The sequence below is a fragment of the Scyliorhinus torazame genome, chromosome X (genome assembly GCF_047496885.1).
Source record: "Scyliorhinus torazame isolate Kashiwa2021f chromosome X, sScyTor2.1, whole genome shotgun sequence".
NCBI classification, from domain to species: Eukaryota; Metazoa; Chordata; class Chondrichthyes; order Carcharhiniformes; family Scyliorhinidae; genus Scyliorhinus; species Scyliorhinus torazame.
In genome coordinates this window covers 4,160,124-4,184,421 of record NC_092738.1, presented here as the reverse complement: position 1 = coordinate 4,184,421, position 24,298 = coordinate 4,160,124, and the positions used below count along the sequence as shown (strand labels likewise).

The 24,298-nt window shown below is 61.6% G+C and overlaps 1 protein-coding gene across 1 annotated transcript in view; it reads left to right on the top strand.

Moving 5' to 3' along the window:
• LOC140405328 (zinc transporter ZIP10-like) overlaps positions 1 to 24,298 on the top strand; it is a 52,924-nt gene that overhangs the window by 13,391 nt on the left and 15,235 nt on the right. Inside the window, exons 2-5 of the mRNA XM_072493619.1 lie at positions 10,497 to 11,040; positions 18,458 to 18,695; positions 19,289 to 19,463; positions 21,362 to 21,531. Of these exons, the coding sequence (XP_072349720.1) occupies positions 10,517 to 11,040; positions 18,458 to 18,695; positions 19,289 to 19,463; positions 21,362 to 21,531 (1,107 nt within the window). The 5' untranslated portion in view covers positions 10,497 to 10,516. The remainder of the gene's footprint in view (positions 1 to 10,496; positions 11,041 to 18,457; positions 18,696 to 19,288; positions 19,464 to 21,361; positions 21,532 to 24,298) is intronic.

Genomic DNA, 24,298 nt, shown 5'->3' with positions numbered 1-24,298 from the left:
CAGGACGGAGAATCCCGGGGCGAGCGGCGGGACGAAGAATCCCGGGGCGAGCGGCGGGACGGAGAATCCCGGGGCACGGGGCAGGACGGAGAATCCCGGGGCACGGGGCAGGACGGAGAATCCCGGGGCACGGGGCAGGACGGAGAATCCCGGGGCGAGCGGCGGGACGGAGAATCCCGGGGCGAGCGGCAGGACGGAGAATCCCGGGGCGAGCGGCGGGACGGAGAATCCCGGGGCACGGGGCAGGACGGAGAATCCCGGGGCACGGGGCAGGACGGAGAATCCCGGGGCACGGGGCCGGACGGAGAATCCCGGGGCGAGCGGCAGGACGGAGAATCACCCGGGGCACGGGGCAGGACGGAGAATCCCGGGGCACGGGGCGGGACGGAGAATCCCGGGGCGAGCGGCAGGACGGAGAATCCCGGGTAGAGCAGCGGGACGGAGAATCCCGGGGCACGGGGCAGGACGGAGAATCCCGGGGCGAGCGTCGGGACGGAGAATCCCGGGGCACGGGGCGGGACGGAGAATCCCGGGGCACGGGGCAGGACGGAGAATCCCGGGGCACGGGGCGGGACGGAGAATCCCGGGGCGAGCGGCAGGACGGAGAATCCCGGGGCACGGGGCGGGACGGAGAATCCCGGGGCACGGGGCGGGACGGAGAATCCCGGGGCACGGGGCAGGACGGAGAATCCCGGGGCACGGGGCAGGACGGAGAATCCCGGGGCACGGGGCAGGACGGAGAATCCCGGGGCACGGGGCGGGACGGAGAATCCCGGGGCACGGGGCAGGACGGAGAATCCCGGGGCGAGCGGCAGGACGGAGAATCCCGGGGCACGGGGCGGGACGGAGAATCCCGGGGCGAGCGGCGGGACGGAGAATCCCGGGGCACGGGGCAGGACGGAGAATCCCGGGGCACGGGGCAGGACGGAGAATCCCGGGGCACGGGGCGGGACGGAGAATCCCGGGGCGAGCGGCGGGAACGGAGAATCCCGGGGCACGGGGCAGGACGGAGAATCCCGGGGCACGGGGCGGGACGGAGAATCCCGGGGCACGGGGCAGGACGGAGAATCCCGGGGCTCGGGGCAGGACGGAGAATCCCGGGGCGAGCGGCAGGACGGAGAATCCCGGGGCGAGCGGCGGGACGGAGAATCCCGGGGCACGGGGCAGCACGGAGAATCCCGGGGCGAGCGGCGGGACGGAGAATCCCGGGGCACGAGGCGGGACGGAGAATCCCGGGGCGAGCGGCGGGACGGAGAATCCCGGGGCACGGGGCAGGACGGAGAATCCCGGGGCGAGCGGCGGGACGGAGAATCCCGGGGCACGGGGCAGGACGGAGAATCCCGGGGCGAGCGGCAGGACGGAGAATCCCGGGGCGAGCGGCGGGACGGAGAATCCCGGGGCGAGCGGCAGGACGGAGAATCCCGGGGCACGGGGCAGGACGGAGAATCCCGGGGCACGGGGCAGGACGGAGAATCCCGGGGCGAGCGGCGGGACGGAGAATCCCGGGGCGAGCGGCGGGACGGAGAATCCCGGGGCGAGCGGCGGGACGGAGAATCCCGGGGCGAGCGGCAGGACGGAGAATCCCGGGGCACGGGGCAGGACGGAGAATCCCGGGGCGAGCGGCCGGACGGAGAATCCCGGGGCACGGGGCAGGACGGAGAATCCCGGGGCGAGCGGCGGGACGGAGAATCCCGGGGCGAGCGGCAGGACGGAGAATCCCGGGGCATGGGGCAGGACGGAGAATCCCGGGGCACGGGGCAGGACGGAGAATCCCGGGGCGAGCGGCGGGACGTAGAATCCCGGGGCGAGCGGCCGGACAGAGAATCCCGGGGCACGGGGCAGGACGGAGAATCCCGGGGCACGGGGCAGGACGGAGAATCCCGGGGCACGGGGCAGGACGGAGAATCCCGGGGCACGGGGCAGGACGGAGAATCCCGGGGCACGGGGCAGGACGGAGAATCCCGGGGCACGGGGCAGGACGGAGAATCCCGGGGCACGGGGCAGGACGGAGAATCCCGGGGCGAGCGGCGGGACGGAGAATCCCGGGGCGAGCGGCAGGACGGAGAATCCCGGGGCACGGGGCAGGACGGAGAATCCCGGGGCACGGGGCAGGACGGAGAATCCCGGGGCGAGCGGCGGGACGGAGAATCCCGGGGCACGGGGCGGGACGGAGAATCCCGGGGCACGGGGCGGGACGGAGAATCCCGGGGCGAGCGGCGGGACGGAGAATCCCGGGGCGAGCGGGACGGAGAATCCCGGGGCGAGCGGCGGGACGGAGAATCCCGGGGCGAGCGGCAGGACGGAGAATCCCGGGGCACGGGGCAGGACGGAGAATCCCGGGGCGAGCGGCGGGACGGAGAATCCCGGGGCACGGGGCAGGACGGAGAATCCCGGGGCACGGGGCAGGACGGAGAATCCCGGGGCGAGCGGCGGGACGGAGAATCCCGGGGCACGGGGCGGGACGGAGAATCCCGGGGCGAGCGGCGGGACGGAGAATCCCGGGGCGAGCGGCGGGACGGAGAATCCCGGGGCACGGTGCAGGACGGAGAATCCCGGGGCACGGGGCAGGACGGAGAATCCCGGGGCACGGGGCAGGCGGAGAATCCCGGGGCGAGCGGCAGGACGGAGAATCCCGGGGCACGGGGCAGGACGGAGAATCCCGGGGCGAGCGGCGGGACGGAGAATCCCGGGGCGAGCGGCGGGACGGAGAATCCCGGGGCACGGGGCAGGACGGAGAATCCCGGGGCGAGCGGCGGGACGGAGAATCCCGGGGCGACCGGGGGGCGGAGAATCCCGGGGCGAGCGGCAGGACGGAGAATCCCGGGGCGAGCGGCGGGACGGAGAATCCCGGGGCGAGCGGCGGGACGGAGAATCCCGGGGCGAGCGGCGGGACGGAGAATCCCGGGGCACGGGGCGGGACGGAGAATCCCGGGGCACGGGGCAGGACGGAGAATCCCGGGGCACGGGGCGGGACGGAGAATCCCGGGGCACGGGGCAGGACGGAGAATCCCGGGGCACGGGGCAGGACGGAGAATCCCGGGGCACGGGGCAGGACGGAGAATCCCGGGGCACGGGGCAGGACGGAGAATCCCGGGGCGAGCGGCGGGACGGAGAATCCCGGGGTACGGGGCAGGACGGAGAATCCCGGGGCGAGCGGCGGGACGGAGAATCCCGGGGCGAGCGGCAGGACGGAGAATCCCGGGGCACGGGGCAGGACGGAGAATCCCGGGGCGAGCGGGACGGAGAATCCCGGGGCACGGGGCAGGACGGAGAATCCCGGGGCACGGGGCGGGACGGAGAATCCCGGGGCACGGGGCGGGACGGAGAATCCCGGGGCGAGCGGTAGGACGGAGAATCCCGGGGCACGGGGCGGGACGGAGAATCCCGGGGCGAGCGGGACGGAGAATCCCGGGGCAGCGGCAGGACGGAGAATCCCGGGGCACGGGGCAGGACGGAGAATCCCGGGGCGAGCGGCAGGACGGAGAATCCCGGGGCACGGGGCAGGACGGAGAATCCCGGGGCGAGCGGCGGGACGGAGAATCCCGGGGCGAGCGGCGGGACGGAGAATCCCGGGGCGAGCGGCGGGACGGAGAATCCCGGGGCGAGCGGCGGGCCTGAGAATCCCGGGGCACGGGGCAGGACGGAGAATCCCGGGGCGAGCGGCGGGACGGAGAATCCCGGGGCGAGCGGCGGGACGGAGAATCCCGGGGCACGGGGCAGGACGGAGAATCCCGGGGCACGGGGCAGGACGGAGAATCCCGGGGCGAGCGGCGGGACGGAGAATCCCGGGGCACGGGGCAGGACGGAGAATCCCGGGGCGAGCGGCGGGACGGAGAATCCCGGGGCGAGCGGCGGGACGGAGAATCCCGGGGCACGGGGCAGGACGGAGAATCCCGGGGCACGGGGCAGGACGGAGAATCCCGGGGTGAGCGGCGGGACGGAGAATCCCGGGGCGAGCGGCGGGACGGAGAATCCCGGGGCACGGGGCAGGACGGAGAATCCCGGGGCACGGGGCAGGACGGAGAATCCCGGGGCGAGCGGCGGGACGGAGAATCCCGGGGCACGGGGCAGGACGGAGAATCCCGGGGCACGGGGCAGGACGGAGAATCCCGGGGCGAGCGGCGGGACGGAGAATCCCGGGGCACGGGGCAGGACGGAGAATCCCGGGGCACGGGGCAGGACGGAGAATCCCGGGGCACGGGGCGGGACGGAGAATCCCGGGGCGAGCGGCGGGACGGAGAATCCCGGGGCGAGCGGCGGGACGGAGAATCCCGGGGCGAGCGGCGGGACGGAGAATCCCGGGGCACGGGGCAGGACGGAGAATCCCGGGGCGAGCGGCAGGACGGAGAATCCCGGGGCACGGGGCAGGACGGAGAATCCCGGGGCACGGGGCAGGACGGAGAATCCCGGGGTGAGCGGCGGGACGGAGAATCCCGGGGCACGGGGCAGGACGGAGAATCCCGGGGCACGGGGCAGGACGGAGAATCCCGGGGCGAGCGGCGGGACGGAGAATCCCGGGGCGAGCGGCGGGACGGAGAATCCCGGGGCACGGGGCGGGACGGAGAATCCCAGGGCGAGCGGCGGGACGGAGAATCCCGGGGCGAGCGGCGGGACGGAGAAACCCGGGGCACGGGGCAGGACGGAGAATCCCGGGGCACGGGGCGGGACGGAGAATCCCGGGGCACGGGGCAGGACGGAGAATCCCGGGGCACGGGGCAGGACGGAGAATCCCGGGGCACGGGGCGGGACGGAGAATCCCGGGGCGAGCGGCGGAACGGAGAATCCCGGGGCACGGGGCAGGACGGAGAATCCCGGGGCACGGGGCGGGACGGAGAATCCCGGGGCACGGGGCAGGACGGAGAATCCCGGGGCACGGGGCAGGACGGAGAATCCCGGGGCGAGCGGCAGGACGGAGAATCCCGGGGCGAGCGGCCGGACGGAGAATCCCGGGGCGAGCGGCGGGACGGAGAATCCCGGGGCGAGCGGCAGGACGGAGAATCCCGGGGCGAGCGGCGGGACGGAGAATCCCGGGGCGAGCGGCGGGACGGAGAATCCCGGGGCGAGCGGCGGGACGGAGAATCCCGGGGCACGGGGCAGGACGGAGAATCCCGGGGCACGGGGCAGGACGGAGAATCCCGGGGTGAGCGGCGGGACGGAGAATCCCGGGGCACGGGGCAGGACGGAGAATCCCGGGGCGAGCGTCGGGACGGAGAATCCCGGGGCGAGCGGCGGGACGGAGAATCCCGGGGCGAGCGGCGGGACGGAGAATCCCGGGGCACGGGGCAGGACGGAGAATCCCGGGGCGCGGGGCAGGACGGAGAATCCCGGGGCGCGGGGCCGGACGGAGAATCCCGGGGCAAGCGGCGGGACGGAGAATCCCGGGGCGAGCGGCGGGACGGAGAATCCCGGGGCGAGCGGCGGGACGGAGAATCCCGGGGCACGGGGCAGGACGGAGAATCCCGGGGCACGGGGCAGGACGGAGAATCCCGGGGCACGGGGCAGGACGGAGAATCCCGGGGTGAGCGGCGGGACGGAGAATCCCGGGGCACGGGGCAGGACGGAGAATCCCGGGGCGAGCGGCCGGACGGAGAATCCCGGGGCGAGCGGCCGGACGGAGAATCCCGGGGCGAGCGGCCGGACGGAGAATCCCGGGGCACGGGGCAGGACGGAGAATCCCGGGGCGAGCGTCGGGACGGATAATCCCGGGGCACGGGGCAGGACGGAGAATCCCGGGGCACGGGGCAGGACGGAGAATCCCGGGGCGAGCGGCGGGACGGAGAATCCCGGGGCGAGCGGCGGGACGGAGAATCCCGGGGCGAGCGGCGGGACGGAGAATCCCGGGGCACGGGGCAGGACGGAGAATCCCGGGGCACGGGGCAGGACGGAGAATCCCGGGGCACGGGGCAGGACGGAGAATCCCGGGGCGAGCGGCGGGACGGAGAATCCCGGGGCGAGCGGCAGGACGGAGAATCCCGGGGCGAGCGGCAGGACGGAGAATCCCGGGGCACGTGGCAGGACGGAGAATCCCGGGGCACGGGGCAGGACGGAGAATCCCGGGGCACGGGGCAGGACGGAGAATCCCGGGGCACGGGGCAGGACGGAGAATCCCGGGGCACGGGGCAGGACGGAGAATCCTGGGGCGAGCGGGACGGAGAATCCGGGGGCACGGGGCAGGACGGAGAATCCCGGGGCGAGCGTCGGGACGGAGAATCCCGGGCGCGGGGCAGGACGGAGAATCCCGGGGCGAGCGGCGGGACGGAGAATCCCGGGGCGAGCGGCGGGACGGAGAATCCCGGGGCGAGCGGGACGGAGAATCCCGGGGCGAGCGTCGGGACGGAGAATCCCGGGCGCGGGGCAGGACGGAGAATCCCGGGGCGCGGGGCGGGACGGAGAATCCCGGGGCGAGCGTCGGGACGGAGAATCCCGGGGCGAGCGGGACGGAGAATCCCGGGGCACGGGGCAGGACGGAGAATCCCGGGGCACGGGGCAGGACGGAGAATCCCGGGGCGAGCAGCGGGACGGAGAATCCCGGGGCGAGCGTCGGGACGGAGAATCCCGGGCGCGGGGCAGGACGGAGAATCCCGGGCGCGGGGCAGGACGGAGAATCCCGGGGCGAGCGTCGGGACGGAGAATCCCGGGCACGGGGCGGGCGAACGATGAAGATAAGGGGTTTGCGGCGTCAACTTTTGTGTTATTTTGTTTGACGAGAGTTTATGGCACATTTCTATCTGAGGAAAATAACCGCAGCTTGTTCAGCGAGCTCCCTGCCGTAAACAATAGGCCTTGCGCAACACTGACTGGGGACTCAATTCTCAATTACAGGCAGCGCCAAAGGTCACTCATTGCAAGCAATCTAATTAACGATTAAAGATGCATTGTGCCTCGCCAGGCGGTGCTTTTCCATGTTAGCGTTGCACACGTTACCCCGGAGGTCAGCCCTGTCAAAATGACACAGATACCACGTCGCTGCCCAATTCCAAGCACCAACCCCCCCTCAATGTCCGGAACACAAGGGACTGGAGCAGGAGTAGCCCACCTGGCCCCTCCAGCCTGCCCCACCACCTAATGGCATCACAGCTGATCTTCTACCTTGACTCTTACTTCCCCCGCCCTATCCCTTGATCCCCCTCAGCGCCAAAAATAATCTATCGAACTCGCCACCTTGAATATACCATCCAGGCAGCATTTGACCGAGTGAGGCATTGGATTGGATTTGTTTATTGTCACGTGTACCGAGGTACAGTGAAAAGTATTGTTCTGCGAGCAGCTCAACAGATCATTAAGTCCATGGGAAGAAAAGGGAATGAAAGAAAATACATAATAGGGCAACGCAAGGTGCACAATGTAACTACACAACACTGGCATCGGGTGAAGCATACAGGGTGTAGTGTTAATGAGGTCAGTCCATAAGAGGGTCGTTTAGGAGTCTGGTAACAGTGGGGAAGAAGCTGTTTTCGAGTCTGTCCGTGCGTGTTCTCAGACTTCTGTATCTCCTGCCCGATGGAAGAAGTTGGAAGAGTGAGTAAGCCGGGTGGGAGGGGTCTTTGATTATGCTGCCCGCTTTCCCCAGGCAGCGGGAGGTGTAGATGGAGTCAATGGATGGGAGGCGGGGTTCGTGTGATGGACTGGGCGGTGTTCACGACTCTCTGAAGTTTCTTGCGGTCCTGGGCCGAGCAGTTGCCATACCAGGCTGTGATGCAGCCCGATAGGATGCTTTCTATGGGGCATCTGTAAAGGTTTGTAAGAGTCAATCCACGCAGTCGTGTGTGTACAGGGAGTAGAGTAGGGGGCTAAGTACGCAGCCTTGCGGGGCGCCGGTGTTGAGGACTATTGTGGAAGAGGTGTTGTTGTTCATTCTTACTGATTGTGGTCTGTTGGTCAGAAAATCGAGGATCCAGTTACAGAGTGGGGAGCCAAGTCCTAGGTTTTGGAGCTCTGATATGACCTTGGCTGGGATTATGGTGTTGAAGGCGGAGCTGTAGTCAATAAATAGGAGTCTGATGTAGGAGTCCTTGTTTTCGAGATGCTCTAGGGATGAGTGTAGGGCCAGGGAAATGGTGTCTGATGTGGACCGGTTGCAGCGGTATGCGAATTGCAGTGGATCAAGGCGTTCTGGCAGTATGGAGGTGATGCGCTTCATGATCAACCTCTCGAAGGAGCCCGAGCTAAACTGAGGCCAATGGGAATCAGGGGGAAAGCTCTCCGCTGGTTGGAGTCATACCCGGCACAAAGGGAGATGGCTTTGGTGGTTGGAGGTCAAACATCACTGCAGGAGTTCCTCAGGGTAGCGTCCTAGGCACAAGTCAGGAGTGTGATGGAATACTCTCCACTTGCCTGGATGAGCGCAGCTCCAACAACACTCAAGAAGCTCAACACCATCCACGGACTGACTGGTGTCCAATAACAATCCAGGAACTCCCTCTCTAACAGCACTGTGGGTGTACCTACACCACACGGACTGACTGGTGTCCAATAACAATCCAGGAACTCCCTCTCTAACAGCACTGTGGGTGTACCTACACCACACGGACTGACTGGTGTCCAATAACAATCCAGGAACTCCCTCTCTAACAGCACTGTGGGTGTACCTACACCACACGGACTGCCAATGGTTGAAGAAGGCCAATCCCAGGGGCTTTTCACAGTAACTTCATTTGAAGCCTACTTGTGACAATAAGCGCCTTTCACACCACCTTCTCAAGGGGCAGTTCAGGATGGACAATAATAATCGCTCATTGTCACGAGTGGGCTTCAAATGAAGTTACTGTGAAAAGCCCCTAGTCGCCACGTTCCGGCGCCCGTTCGGGGAGGCTGGTACGGGAATCGAACCCGCGCTGCTGGCCTTGTTCTGCATTACAAGCCAGCTGTTTGGCCCACTGTGCTAAACCAGCCCAAATGCCAGGCCAACCACAGCCCATGAATGAATTATTTTTAAACGGAACTGCCCCCTCGGGTAGAGAATTCCAAGGTGGCGGATTCTCTCCTCCTCTCTGACATGGCCGCCACCTTATCCTGAGGCCCTCCTCACCCCAGCTTAGTTCTACAGCCTCGAACCGGGGAGCACAGGGCCAGCCTCTCAGTGTCTACCCCGTTCAGCCCTCTAAGGGTTTTATATATTTCACTGAGGTCACCTTCCATTCTTTCGATGAAAATCTCTCTGATTCCTGCTCTCAGAGCAGCTACTCTTCACTGGGACACGGACCATCAACCTTCCCGACAGCTTACACACTGGCCAATTACACCCTGCTTCAGAAACGGCACAGATCGAGACACCTTTTCACCTATTTCACTGGCCCGAGGCAGAATGTTGTGGCTCCGAGCCCGTCCCCACCGCCTGGAGCGCAGAGGTCGCCATGTGCTTCAGCCCTGAGGGAGAGCCGCGCTGTCAGAGCATAAGAACTAGGAGCAGGAGTCGGCCATCTGGCCCCTCGAGCCTGCTCCGCCATTCAGTGAGATCGAGGCTGATCTTTTGTGGACTCAGCTCCACTTTCCGGCCCGAACACCATAACCCTTAATCCCTTTATTCTTCAAAAAACTATCTATCTTTATCTTAAAAACATTTAATGAAGGAGCCTCTACTGCTTCACTGGGCAAGGAATTCCATAGATTCACAACCCTTTGGGTGAAGAAGTTCCTCCTAAACTCAGTCCTAAATCTACTTCCCCTTATTTTGAGGCTATGCCCCCTAGTTCTGCTTTCACCCGCCAGTGGAAACAACCTGCCCGCATCTATCCTATCTATTCCCTTCAGAATGTTTCTATAAGATCCCCCCGCACCCTTCTAAATTCCAACGAGTACAGTCCCAGTCTACTCAACCTCTCCTCGTAATCCAACCCCTTCAGCTCTGGGATTAACCGAGTGAATCTCCTCCGCACACCCTCCAGTGCCAGTACGTCCTTTCTCAAGTAAGGAGACCAAAACTGAACACAATACTCCAGGTGTGGCCTCACTAACACCTTATACAATTGCAGCAGAACCTCCCTAGTCTTAAACTCCATCCCTCTAGCAATGAAGAACAAAACTCCATTCGCCTTCTCAATCACCTGCTGCACCTGTAAACCAACTTTTTGCGAATCGTGCACTAGCACACCCAGGTCTCTCTGCACAGCGGCATGTTTTAATATTTAAATAATAATCCTTTTTTGCACAGAGGCGTGCCCTGTCAGCTGGGCGTCAAGGATACCAAGAGGGCCATTGAAAGAAGTAGAATGGTGGGGGGCTTGAGGGGGGGGGGGGGTAGGGGGGAGTTCTCCCCAGCATCCTGCCCAATATTTATCCCCCAATCAACACCGCTGGGACGTATTTTCTGCTCATTATATCATTGCTTTTTGTTTGGGCTTGCTGTGCGCAAATTGGTTGCCGTAATTCGTGCATCACGGAAGTGACCACGCTCCGGAATAACTTGACTCGCTGTCAGTCGCGCTGGAGTGTCTTGAGAGATGACGGAAGGCGCGATCAAAATGCAACGTCCTTTCTCTCTTTGTTTTTGTGTTCAGTTGCAGGTGACAGCGGCAGGATGCAGTGTGCGGTTTGGACTGTTTTTCTCGCCGGGTGCCTGGCCATTTGGATGGATCACGGCCAAGACTGTGAGGCCCAGAGGCAGGCCCCTGAAGTCGGAGCGGGGCCTGGTCGCAGGGGGGACAGCCAGCAGGGTGTGGGGCACGGCCACCTCGCCGTCGCAGGGGCCTCGGGCAGGAGCCGGCTGGTGGCCCGCGACGCCCTCACGGAGCAGCGCTACTACCTGCTGCAGCTCTTCCGGCAGTACGGGGAGAACGGGAAGTTGTCCTGGGACGGGCTCCGCCGGCTGCTCACCAACCTGGGCCTGGGCCAGCTGCAGGTGGTGGAGATTGAGCATGAGGGCCTGGGCCACGACCACGTCTCGCACCTGGACGCTCTGGACCTGCAGGAGAAGGGACACGTGCACAGTCACACCGCCATCACCCATACCTCCATGTTGACGAAGGACGTCAAGGCCACCCGCAGAGGGCTGCACACGCCAGCTTTCCCCAGCGTCAGGCCAACCACAGCCTCCACCTTGAGGTGAGTAAAACTGGGCAGTTCCCAGGTGTGGCCAAGGGGCGATATCGTGTCGCCCCCCCCCCCCCGAGCGATCAGGTTTGTTTGAAGCTTAATTTGCGACGTTTCCCTGCTGCATTTGAACTCGGATTTGAGAATTCGGGGGGGGGGGTCAGCGGCCCTCCCGTCTGCCTGCGGTCCCAAAGTGCGCTTTGCAGCCCCCCCCCCCCCCCCCCCCACTCCAGAGATCAGAACATAATCCAGTCCAACACTGCCATGCCCATACTGAGGGGGTGCCGCACTGCGGGAGGGTCAGTGCTGAGGGAGCTCCGCACTGTGGGAGGGTCAGTACTGAGGGGGCGCCGCACTGTGGGAGGGTCAGTGCTGAGGGAGCGCCGCACTGTGGGAGGGTCAGTGCTGAGGGAGCGCCGCACTGTGGGAGGGTCAGTGCTGAGGGAGCGCCGCACCGTGGGAGGGTCAGTGCTGAGGGAGCGCCGCACTGTTGGAGGGTCAGTGTTGAGGGAGCACCGCACTGTGGGAGGGTCAGTGCTGAGGGAGCTCCGCACTGTGGGAGGGTCAGTGCTGAGGGAGTGCCGCACTGTGGGAGGGTCAGTGCTGAGGGAGCGCCGCACTGTGGGAGGGTCAGTGCTGAGGGAGCTCCGCACTGTGGGAGGGTCAGTGCTGAGGGAGCGCCGCACTGTGGGAGGGTCAGTGCTGAGGGAGCGCCGCACCGTGGGAGGGTCAGTGCTGAGGGAGCGCCCAACTGTGGGACGGTCAGTGCTGAGGGAGCTCCGCACTGTGGGAGGGTCAGTGCTGAGGGAGCTCCGCACTGTGGGACGGTCAGTGCTGAGGGAGCTCCGCACTGTGCGAGGGTCAGTGCTGAGGGAGCGCCCAACTGTGGGAGGGTCAGTGCTGAGGGAGCGCCGCACTGTGGGAGGGTCAGTGCTGAGGGAGCTCTGCACTGTGGGAGGGTCAGTGCTGAGGGAGCGCAGCACCGTGGGAGGGTCAGTGCTAAGGGAGCGCCGCACTGTGGGAGGGTCAGTGCTGAGGGAGTGCCGCACTGTGGGAGGGTCAGTGCTGAGGGAGCACCGCACTGTGGGAGGGTCAGTGCTGAGGGAGCACCGCACTGTGGGAGGGTCAGTGCTCAGGGAGCTCCGCACTGTGGGAGGGTCAGTGCTGAGGGAGCGCCGCACTGTGGGCGGGTCAGTGCTGAGGGAGCGTCGCTTTGTGGGAGGGTCAGTGCTGAGGGAGCACCGCACTGTGGGAGGGTCAGTGCTCAGGGAGCTCCGCACTGTGGGAGGGTCAGTGCTGAGGGAGCGCCGCACTGTGGGCGGGTCAGTGCTGAGGGAGCGTCGCTTTGTGGGAGGGTCAGTGCTGAGGGAGCACCGCACTGTGGGAGGGTCAGTGCTGAGGGAGCACCGCACTGTGGGAGGGTCAGTGCTGAGGGAGCGCCGCGCTGTGGGAGGGTCAGTGCTGAGGGAGCACCGCACTGTGGGAGGGTCAGTGCTGAGGGAGCTCTGCACTGTGGGAGGGTCAGTGCTGAGGGAGTGCCGCACTGTGGGAGGGTCAGTGCTGAGGGGGCTTAGCACTGTGGGAGGGTCAGTGCTGAGGGAGCGCCGCACTGTGGGAGGGTCAGTACTGAGGGAGCGCCGCGCTGTGGGAGGGTCAGTGCTGAGGGAGCACCGCACTGTGGGAGGGTCAGTGCTGAGGGAGCTCTGCACTGTGGGAGGGTCAGTGCTGAGGGAGTGCCGCACTGTGGGAGGGTCAGTGCTGAGGGGGCTTAGCACTGTGGGAGGGTCAGTGCTGGGGGAGCGCCGCACTGTGGGAGGGTCGGTGCTGAGGGAGCGCCGCACTGTGGGAGGGTCGGTGCTGAGGGAGCACCGCACTGTGGGAGGGTCAGTGCTGAGGGAGCTCCGCACTGTAGGAGCGTCAGTGCTGAGGGAGCGCCGCACTGTGGGAGGGTCAGTGCTGAGGGAGCTCCGCACTGTGGGAGGGTCAGTGCTGAGGGAGCGCCGCACTGTGGGAGGGTCAGTGCTGAGGGAGCTCCGCACTGTGGCAGGGACAGTGCTGAGGGAGCGCCGCACTGTGGGAGGGTCAGTGCTGAGGGAGCGCCACACTGTGGGAGGGTCAGTGCTGAGGGAGCGCCGCACTGTGGGAGGATCAGTGCTGAGGGAGGACCGCACTGTGGGAGGGTCGGTGCTGAGGGAGCGCCGCACTGTGGGAGGGTCGGTGCTGAGGGAGCTCCGCACTGTGGGAGGGTCAGTGCTGAGGGAGCTCCGCACTGTGGGAGGGTCGGCGCTGAGGGAGCGCCGCACTGTGGGAGGGTCGGCGCTGAGGGAGCTCCGCACTGTGGGAGGGTCAGTGCTGAGGGAGCTCCGCACTGTGGGAGGGTCAGTGCTGAGGGAGCTCCGCACTGTGGGAGGGTCAGTGCTGAGGGAGCGCCGCACTGTGGGAGGGTCAGTGCTGAGGGAGCTCCGCACTGTGGGAGTGTCAGTGCTGAGGGAGCGCCGCACTGGAAGAGGGTCAGTGCTGAGGGAGCGCCGCACTGTGGGAGGGTCGGTGCTGAGGGAGCTCCGCACTGTGGGAGGGTCAGTGCTGAGGGAGCGCCGCACTGTGGGAGGGTCAGTGCTGAGGGAGCGCCGCACTGTGGGAGGGTCAGTGCTGAGGGGGCGCCGCACTGTGGGAGGGTCAGTGCTGACGGAGTGCCGCACTGTGGGAGGGTCAGTGCTGAGGGAGTGCCGCACTGTGGGAGGGTCACTGCTGAGGGAGTGCCGCACTGTGGGAGGGGCAGTGTTGAGGGAGCTCCGCACTGTGGGAGGGTCAGTGCTGAGGGAGCGCCGCACTGTGGGAGGGTCAGTGCTGAGGGAGCGCCGCACTGTGGGAGGGTCAGTGCTGAGGGAGAGCCGCACTGTGGGACGGTCAGTGCTGAGGGAGCTCCGCACTGTGGGACGGTCAGTGCTGAGGGAGCTCCGCACTGTTGGACGGTCAGTGCTGAGGGAGCTCCGCACTGTGGGAGGGTCAGTGCTGAGGGAGCGCCCAACTGTGAGAGGGTCAGTGCTGAGGGAGCGCCGCACTGTGGGACGGTCAGTGCTGAGGGAGCTCCGCACTGTGGGAGGCTCAGTGCTGAGGGAGCGCCCAACTGTGGGAGGGTCAGTGCTGGATAGAGAGCCGCACTGTGGGAGGGTCAGTGCTGAGGGAGCACCGCACTGTGGGAGGGTCAGTGCTGAGGGAGCGCCGCACTGTGGGAGGGTCAGTGCTGAGGGAGCGCCGCACTGTGGGAGGGTCAGTGCTGAGGGAGCTCCGCACTGTGGGAGGGTCAGTGCTGAGGGAGCGCCGCACTGTGGGAGGGTCAGTGCTGAGGGAGCTCCGCACTGTGGGAGGGTCAGTGCTGAGGGAGCGCCGCACTGTGGGAGGGTCAGTGCTGAGGGAGCTCCGCACTGTGGGAGGGTCAGTGCTGAGGGAGCGCCGCACTGTGGGAGGGTCAGTGCTGAGGGAGCGCCGCACTGTGGGAGGGTCAGTGCTGAGGGAGCACCGCACTGTGGGAGGTTCGGTGCTGAGGGAGCTCCGCACTGTGGGAGGGTCAGTGCTGAGGGAGCGCCGCACTGTGGGAGGGTCAGTGCTGAGGGAGCGCCGCACTGTGGGAGGGTCAGTGCTGAGGGAGCACCGCACTGTGGGAGGTTCGGTGCTGAGGGAGCTCCGCACTGTGGGAGGGTCAGTGCTGAGGAAGCTCCGCACTGTGGGAGGGTCAGTGCTGAGGGTGCTCCGCAAAGCAATGTTTATTCTATGAACTCAAGTTAACCTTTTTGAAACATACAGTGAACATCTTAGCAACCATCGATTCAAATACAACCCCCAAAGAATACAACACTAACTAATCCTTTTCGCTTTCCTTTTAACATCCATTCGACTTAAAACACCTTTTACCAGAAGCACATCAGTTTAAAGTCACTACTGTTATTAGTTCTAAATCACCAGGATCGATTTACAGTCTTTAGATTACAGAGAGAGACTCATGCACCTTCTGGCTGTGACTGCAGCTATCCAGCTCTGAAAACAAAACTAAAACTCACCCTGCAGCAAACAGCCTAAAACAAAAGTAAAAAGCTGACGGACATCCCAGCTCCACCCACTCTCTGACATCACTGCAGTAGTAAACACCCATTTCTTAAAGGTGCTCTCACTACAGATATTTATATACACACCCACTTATAAACACCCATTTCTTAAAGGTACTCTCACTACAGATATTTATATACACACCCATTTATAAACACCCATTTCTTAAAGGTATTTTTTTTTAACAATACAGCGCAGTACAGGCCCTTCGGCCCACGATGTTGCACCGAAACAAAAGCCATCTAACCTACTCTCACATGACAATCCTCAAAGTGCCTCTCATTGGGAGGTTACACAGAAATACAGTGCAGAAGGAGGCCATTCGGCCCATCGAATCTGCACCGACCCACATTAAGCCCTCACTTCCACCCGTAACCCAAAAAGCCCTCCAAGCCTTTTTGGACACTAAGGGCAATTTACCGCGGCCAATCCACCTAACCTGCACGTCTTTGGACTGTGGGAGGAAGCCGGAGCACCCGGAGGAAACCCACGCACACACGGGGAGGACGTGCAGACTCCGCACAGACAGTGACCCGGCGGGGAATCGAACCCGGGACCCTGGAGCTGTGAAGCCACGGTGCTAACCACTGTGCTGCTGGGCCGTCCTGGGGCTTTTGTGTTTAATGCAACTGAGGCAGAACCTGAACACAGCCATTGATTTAGTGCGACCCTTGTTATAGGCTAGCGTTTCGAAAACTCCACAATATGTCCTGGAGTTCACCGGACCTACAAATGTTTATAGATTTCGGTTACGATGAGCACAAGGATCTGCCTTTCAGGTTTATTCAACATAAATGCCCCGCACAGCTACAGTTCTCTCTCTATATATATATATATATATAACCCTTAATAACTTCCCTTTTAACTGTTTCAATTTGATAACAACATCTAATAAACCAGACTAACCTTTTTACCAAAACAGTAGGTTCTTTCCAGAAAACTGTTATCACTTTTGAATTTTATCATGCAGAGAGAGGAAGAGAGAGGAAGAGAGAGGAAGCCTTCTTTGTGTGAACCCAGCTTTCAACTATGTAAACAGAAAGTAAATCTCAGAGCCACAGCCCAGCTCCCAGCTCAAAGCGAAAGTAAAAACCAGAGCCACAGCCCAGCTCCACCCACGCAATGACATAATTGAAGCCACGTGATAATACAACACATTTCTTAAAAGGTCACTCCCATTGCACCGTGACTCCCATTCTGCGTCCCCCGTCCCCCTCCATCCAAACCAACCACCTTAAGCCACTCAGGAGGTCAAGGGGCAGCAGATGCGTGGGGGAACACCCACCGCCTGAACGTCCCCCCTCCGAGCCCCCATACCGTCCTGTCTTGAAAATATATCGCCGTTCCGTCACTGTCTCTGGGGTGGAAATCCTGAAAATCTCTCTAACAGCACTGTGGGTGTACCTACACCACACGGACTGACTGGTGTCCAATAACAATCCAGGAACTCCCTCTCTAACAGCACTGTGGGTGTACCTACACCACACGGACTGACTGGTGTCCAATAACCATCCAGGAACTCCCTCTCTAACAGCACTGTGGGTGTACCTACACCACATGGACTGACTGGTGTCCAATAACAATCCTGGAACTCCCTCTCTAACAGCACTGTGGGTGTACCTACACCACACGGACAGACTGATGTCCAATAACAATCCAGGAACTCCCTCTCTAACAGCACTGTGGGTGTACCTACACCACACGGACAGACTGTCCAATAACAATCCAGGAACTCCCTCTCTAACAGCACTATGGGTGTACCTACACCACACGGACTGTCTGGTATCCAATAACAATCCAGGAACTCCCTCTCTAACAGCACTGTGGGTGTACCTACACCACACGGACTGACTGGTGTCCAATAACAATCCAGGAACTCTCTCTCTAACAGCACTGTGGGTGTACCTACACCACACGGACTGACTGGTGTCCAATAACAATCCAGGAATTCCCTCTCTAACAGCACTGTGGGTGTACCTACACCACACGGACTGACTGATGTCCAATAACAATCCAGGAACTCCCTTTCTAACAGCACTGTGGGTGTACCTACACCACACGGACTGACTGATGTCCAATAACAATCCAGGAACTCCCTCTCTAACAGCACTGTGGGTGTACCTACACCACACGGACTGACTGATGTCCAATAACAATCCAGGAACTCCCTCTCTAACAGCACTGTGGGTGTACCTACCCCCACACGGGCTCCAGGGGTTGAAGAAGATGGTTCATGCACCACCTTTTGAAAATAAGTTTAGAGTACCCTATTTGATGTTTCCAATTAAGGGGCAATTTAGCGAGGCCAATCCACCTATCAAAGAACAAAGAAATGTACAGCACAGGAACAGGCCCTTCGGCCCTCCAAGCCCGTGCCGACCATGCTGCCCGACTAAACTACAATCTTCTACACTTCCTGGGTCCGTATCCCTCTATTTCCATCCTATTCATGTATTTGTCAAGATGCCCCTTAAATGTCACTATCGTCCCTGCTTCCACCACCTCCTCCGGTAGCGAGTTCCAGGCACCCACTACCCTCTGCGTAAAAAAACTTGCCTCGTACATCTCCTCTAAACTTTGCCCCTCTCACCTTAAACCTATGCCCCCTAGTAATTGACCCCTCTACCCCGGGGAAAAGCCTCTGACTATCCACTCTGTCTATGCCCCTCATAATTTTGTAGACCTCAGGTCGCCCCTCAACCTCCTTCGTTCCTGCACATCTTTGGGTTGTGGGGGCGAAACCCACAGGGAGAATGTGCAAACTCCACACGGACAGTGACCCAGAGCCGGGATCGAACCTGGGACCTCAGCGCCGTGCGGCAGCAGTGCTAACCCACTGCCCTCGCACCACGTCTTGAGGGGGCAGTAAATGCGGAGCCTAGCCAGTGGCGCCCATATCCCGTGAATGAATAAATAACGTGGGCAGCGTGGTAGCACAGTGGTTAGCACAATTGCTTCACAGCTCCAGGGTTCCAGGTTCGATTCCCGGCTTGGGTCGCTGTCTGTGCGGATTCTGCACGTCCTCCCCGTGTGCGCGTGGGTTTCCTCCGGGTGCTCCTGTTTCCTCCCACAGTCCAAAGATGTGCAGGTTAGGTGGATTGGCCGTGATAAATTGCCCTTAGTGTCCAAAATTGCCCTTAGTGTTGGGTGGGGTTACTGGGTTATGGGGATAGGGTGGAGGTGTTGACCTTGGATAGGAAGCCGGTGCAGACTCGATGGGCCAAATGGCCTCCTTCTGTACTGTAAATTCTATGACAAATCAGCAGCGGGCTGGCAGTTTCCAGTGACCCTCTTGTTTCTCTCTGATTGAACTCTTCACCCGCAGGTCGCCAAAACAAACCGGAGGCAGGGCCACGCCATCCGCTTCGGGGAGACGTGGCGCGCCGGAGAACCGGCAGGCGAGCGGCCAAGGCGGGGAAAGACGGCAGCCACGCAGCCTGGCCCAGCCCCACCTGGGACTGTCCAGAGCCTTGCGCCACGCGGCAAAATCCCGCAGGGCAGCCATCACCTCTGCTGAGGACAAGCTTCTGAATCATTCGCAGTCTAACCATCTGCATGAAAACGTGAGTCTTCGGAACATCAGGAGCATCGGACTTTGGCTTCTATCTCCTCCCCAGTTCTCAGTGTGAATGGGGGCAGGTGGGACGGGGAACGTGGGCAATAACTTTAGAGTACCCAATTCCTTTTATCCAATTAAGGGGCACTTTATCGCGGCCAGTCCACCTGCCCGGCACATCTTTGGGTTGTGGGGGTGAGACCCACGCAGACACGGGGAGAATGTGCAAACTCCACACGGACTGTGACCCAGGGCCGGGATCGAACCCGGGACCTCGGCGCCGTGAGGCAGCAGTGCTAACCACTGTGCCACCGGCGCGCCCCCCCCCCCCCCCCGCCCCACTCCCTCAAGAGTAAGAAGGAGACCCAAAACTGCCCACAATACTCCAGGTGTGGCCTCACTAAAGCTGTTGTACAATCGCAGCAACACATCCCTGCTTCGATACTCGAAACCTCTCGCAATGAAGGCCAACGTACCATTAGCCTTCTTTACCGCCTGCTCCATCTGCATGCTTACCTTCAGCGACTGGTGCACAAGGACACCCAGGTCCTGCTGCGCACGAATACTGACAGTGATTCATTTTTGTCTCAACATCGACAGTGCTTGAATGTAACTCAGCTCCTGGTCAACTTTGGCATGAGTAATACGGATGAGATCACCCCACGACAGTTCACCTATATATGCCCAGCTCTGCTGTACCAGATTGACAGCAGGGTCTGTATACAGCACCTTGACCTGCTGGAGATTCCACAGCAAGACACCGTCTCCAAATCAGGTGAGCGCACCGTGTGGTTTCCGTCCCAGGCACTTTCCACTCTATGTTTTCACCATTCCACTTGTGCCAACCTTACCAATACGATGCGGGGGGGGGGGGGGGCAGCACAGTGGTTAGCACAGTTGCTTCACAGCTCCAGGGTCCCGGGTTCGATTCCCGGCTTGGGTCACTGTCTGTGCAGAGTCTGCACGTCCTCCCCGTGTGTGCGTGGGTTTCCTCCGGGTGCTCCGGTTTCCCCCCACAGTCCAAAGATGTGCAGGTTAGGTGGATTGGCCATGATAAATTGCCTTAGTGTCCAAAATTGCCCTTAGTGTTGGGTGGGGTTACTGGGTTATGGGGATAGGGTGAAGGTGTGGGCTTGGGTAGGATGCTCTTTCCAAGGGCAGACTCGATGGGCCGAATGGGCACTGTAAATTCTATGACGACAGGCAAGATACCAGCTCCGATATCTGGCAATTGTCCGACATGTCCACCTCTGAATGTTCAATTGAGCAAATCCCACACACACACTTATTAACCCAGCTAGCACTGAGTGTCTCACAGGTTTATTCGCAACATCCTTGGGAGACCCCCTTCTGAGAAACACAACCTCCTTCCCTCAGAACCCAGAGCAGAACTCTAAAATTGAGACTAAAAACAGACGCAGGGCAGGGCAGAAAACGAAACTAAAAACAGACACAGGGCAGGGCAGAAAACGAAACTAAAAACAGACACAGGGCAGGGCAGAAAACGAAACTAAAAACAGACACAGGGCAGGGCAGAAAACGAAACTAAAAACAGACACAGGGCAGGGCAGAAAACGAAACTAAAAACAGAAGGGGCAATTTAGCGTGGCCAATCCACCTACCCTGCACATCTTTGGGTTGTGGGGGTGAAACCCACGCAGACACGGGGAGAATGTGCAAACTCCACACGGACAGTGACCCAGGGCCGGGGTCGAACCCGGGCCCTCAGCGCCGTGAAGCAGCAGTGCTCACCACTACCCCACCGTATGCTCCTCGCTGTGCTATACTGACAGTTAAACACCCAGTTGAAACTCACTGGTCTAAACATTCCGAAGGTCAGCTGGATGATGTCGAGTAGGGAATCGAATGTGTGAGTAATGTCGTCCGGCATGATTGAGTCAACACCTTCAAGGGCACTTACCGTCAATCCATGAACACCCGCTGGGGTGGGGTGGGGTCACTACTAACCAGAAACTGAACTGGACCCAGCCGTACAAACACTGCAGCTATTAGAGCGGGTCAGAGGCTGGGAATCCTCGCCCCACCCCTCGACACTCCATGTCATTACCATCGATGAATCCCTCACCACTATCGACATCCTGGGGATTACCATTGATGAGAAGATGAACTGGACCCAGCCGGATAAATACAGCGGCTCCCAGAGCAGGTCAGAGGCTGGGAATCCCGTCGACAGTAACTCATCGCCTGATTCCCACCCCCACTCCGCCAAAGGTCTGTCCACCATTTACAAGGACAGCACCGCCCAAAAACCACCACCTCTGCCACCAAGAAGGATGAGGTGCGGCAGACACACGGGCAACACCACCGCCTGCAGGTTCCCCCCGCAACTCCTCCGAGCCCCCACACACCGCCCCGACTTGCAAACCTATCGGCGCCGCATCACTGGGGTCAGAATGCTGAAACTCTCCCTAACAGCGCTGGGGGGGGTACCTACCCCACACGGATTGCAGTGGTTCAAGGGGCAATTAGGAACGTGCCAGCGACGGCCACATCACGTCAATGAATATTAAAACTAATACCTTGCTGTGGCCGGGAACGGTAATTACGAAAAGGAGGTTAATAGTAGCAGTTGGGGAGAAGCCCTTTACGCTGGGGCGCTGTCTCTGATGACCGGACGCTCTCCTTTCACTGCTCTCTCTTCTCCCTTTGCAGTTTGGGCCTGTGGTTTCGTTGCCATTACCGTGGTCAGTCTGACATCGCTCATCGCCGTGGCGGTCATCCCCTTCCTCAGCCGCTCATTCTCCAACATCCTCCTCACTTTCCTGGTGGCACTAGCGATTGGCACGCTGTCAGCTGACGCCCTGCTTCACCTGCTCCCGCACGTAAGTACAGCGGACCGGAACCCCCGCCCCCCGCTTCAGCTGCCAGGAGGATCCCATTCAGCTCCCTCCTCCTCCTCCTCGAGCCTGTTACACAGGAACAGGAGGATCCCATTCAGCCTCCTCCTCGAGCCTGTTACACAGGTACAGGGGGATCCCACTCAGCCCCCTCCTCCTCCTCGAGCCTGTTACACAGGAACAGGAGGATCCCACTCAGCCCCCTCCTCCTCCTCGAGCCTGTTACACAGGAACAGGAGGATCCCATTCAGCCCCCTCCTCCTCCTCGAGCCTGTTACACAGGAACAGGAGGTTCCCATTCAGTCCCCTCCTCCTCCTCGAGCCTGTTACACAGGAACAGGAGGATCCCATTCAGCCCCCTCCTCGAGCCTGTTACACAGGAACAGGAGGATCCCATTCAGCCTCCTCCTCCTCGAGCCTGTTACACAGGAACAGGAGGATCCCATTCAGCCTCCTCCTCGAGCCTGTTACACAGGAACAGGAGGATCCCACTCAGCCTCCTCCTCGAGCCTGTTACACAGGAACAGGAGGATCCCATTCAGCCCCCTCCTCCTCCTCGAGCATGTTACACAGGAACAGGAGGATCATCATCAGCCCCTCCTCCTCCTCGAGCCTGTTACACAGGAACAGGAGGATCCCATTCAGCTCCCTCCTCGAGCCTGTTACACAGGAACAGGAGGATCCCATGTAGCCCCTCCTCCTCCTCGAGCCTGTTACACAGGAACAGGAGGATCCCATTCAGCCCCTCCTCCTCCTCGAGCCTGTTACACAGGAACAGGAGGATCCCATTCAGCCCTCTCCTCCTCCTCGAGCCTGTTACACAGGAACAGGAGGATCCCATTCAGCCTCCTCCTCGAGCCTGTTACACAGGAACAGGAGGATCCCATTCAGCCTCCTCCTCGAGCCTATTACACAGGAACAGGAGGATCCCATTCAGCCCCCTCCTCCTCCTCGAGCCGGTTACACAGGAACAGGAGGATCCCATTCAGCCCCCTCCTCCTCCTCGAGCCTATTACACAGGAAGAGGAGGATCCCATTCAGCCCCCTCCTCAAGCCTGTTACACAGGAACAGGAGGATCCCATTCAGCCCCCTCCTCGAGCCTGTTACACAGGAACAGGTGGATCCCATTCAGCCCCCTCACCGAGCCTGTTACGCAGGAACAGGAGAATCCCATTCAGCCCCCTCCTCGAGCCTGTTACACAGGAACAGGAGGATCCCATTCAGCACCCTCCTCCTCCTCGAGACTGTTATACAGGAACAGGAGGATCCCATTCAGCCCCTCCTCCTACTCGAGACTGTTACACAGGAACAGGAGGATCCCATTCAGCCCCTCCTCCTCCTCAAGACTGTTACACAGGAACAGGAGGATCCCATTCAGCCTCCTCCTCCTCCTCGAGCCTGTTACACAGGAACAGGAGTATCCCATTCAGCCCCCTCCTCCTCCTCGAGCCTGTTACACAGGAACTGGAGGATCCCATTCAGCCTCCTCCTCCTCCTCGAGCCTGTTACCCAGGAACAGGAGGATCCCATTCAGCCCCCTCCTCCTCCTCGAGCCTATTACACAGGAAGAGGAGGATCCCATTCAGCCCCCTCCTCGAGCCTGTTACACTAGAACAGGAGGATCCCATTCAGCCCCCTCCTCGAGCCTGTTACACAGGAACAGGTGGATCCCATTCAGCCCCCTCACCGAGCCTGTTACGCAGGAACAGGAGAATCCCATTCAGCCCCCTCCTCGAGCCTGTTACACAGGAACAGGAGGATCCCATTCAGCCTCCTCCTCGAGCCTGTTACACAGGAACAGGAGGATCCCATTCAGCCTCCTCCTCGAGCCTGTTACACAGGAACAGGAGGATCCCATTCAGCCCCCTCCTCCTCCTCGAGCCTGTTACACAGGAACAGGAGGATCCCATTCAGCCCTCTCCTCCTCCTCGAGCCTGTTACACAGGAACAGGAGGATCCCATTCACCCTCCTCCTCCTCCTCGAGCCTGGGATCCCACTCAGCCACCTTCTCCTCCTCGAGACTGTTGCACAGGAACAGGAGGATCCCATTCAGCGCCCTGCTCCTCCTCGAGCCTGTTACACAGGAACAGGAGGATCCCATTCAGCCCCCTCCTCCTCCTCGAGCCTGTTACACAGGAACAGGAGGATCCCATTCAGCCCCCTCCTCGAGCCTGTTACACAGGAACAGGAGGATCCCATTCAGCCCCCTCCTCCTCCTCGAGCCTGTTACACAGGAACAGGAGGATCCCATTCAGCCCCCTACTCCTCTTCGAGGCTGTTACACAGGAACAGGAGGATCCCATTCAGCCTCCTCCTCGAGCCTGTTACACAGGAACAGGAGGATCCCATTCACCCCCTCCTCGAGCCTGTTACACAGGAACAGGAGGATCCCATTCAGTACCCTCCTCGAGCCTGTTACACAGGCACAGGAGGATCCCATTCAGCCCCTCCTCGAGCCTATTACACAGGAACAGGAGGATCCCATTCAGCCCCCTCCTCCTCCTCCTCGAGCCTGTTACACAGGAACAGGAGGATCCCATTCAGCCCCCTCCTCCTCCTCGAGACTGTTACACAGGAACAGGAGGATCCCATTCAGCCCCTCCTCCTCCTCAAGACTGTTACACAGGAACTGGAGGATCTCATTCAGCCCCTCCTCCTCGAGCCTGTTACACAGGAACAGGAGGGTCCCATTCAGCCCCCTCCTCCTCCTAGAGCCTGTTACACAGGAACAGGAGGATCCCATACAGCCC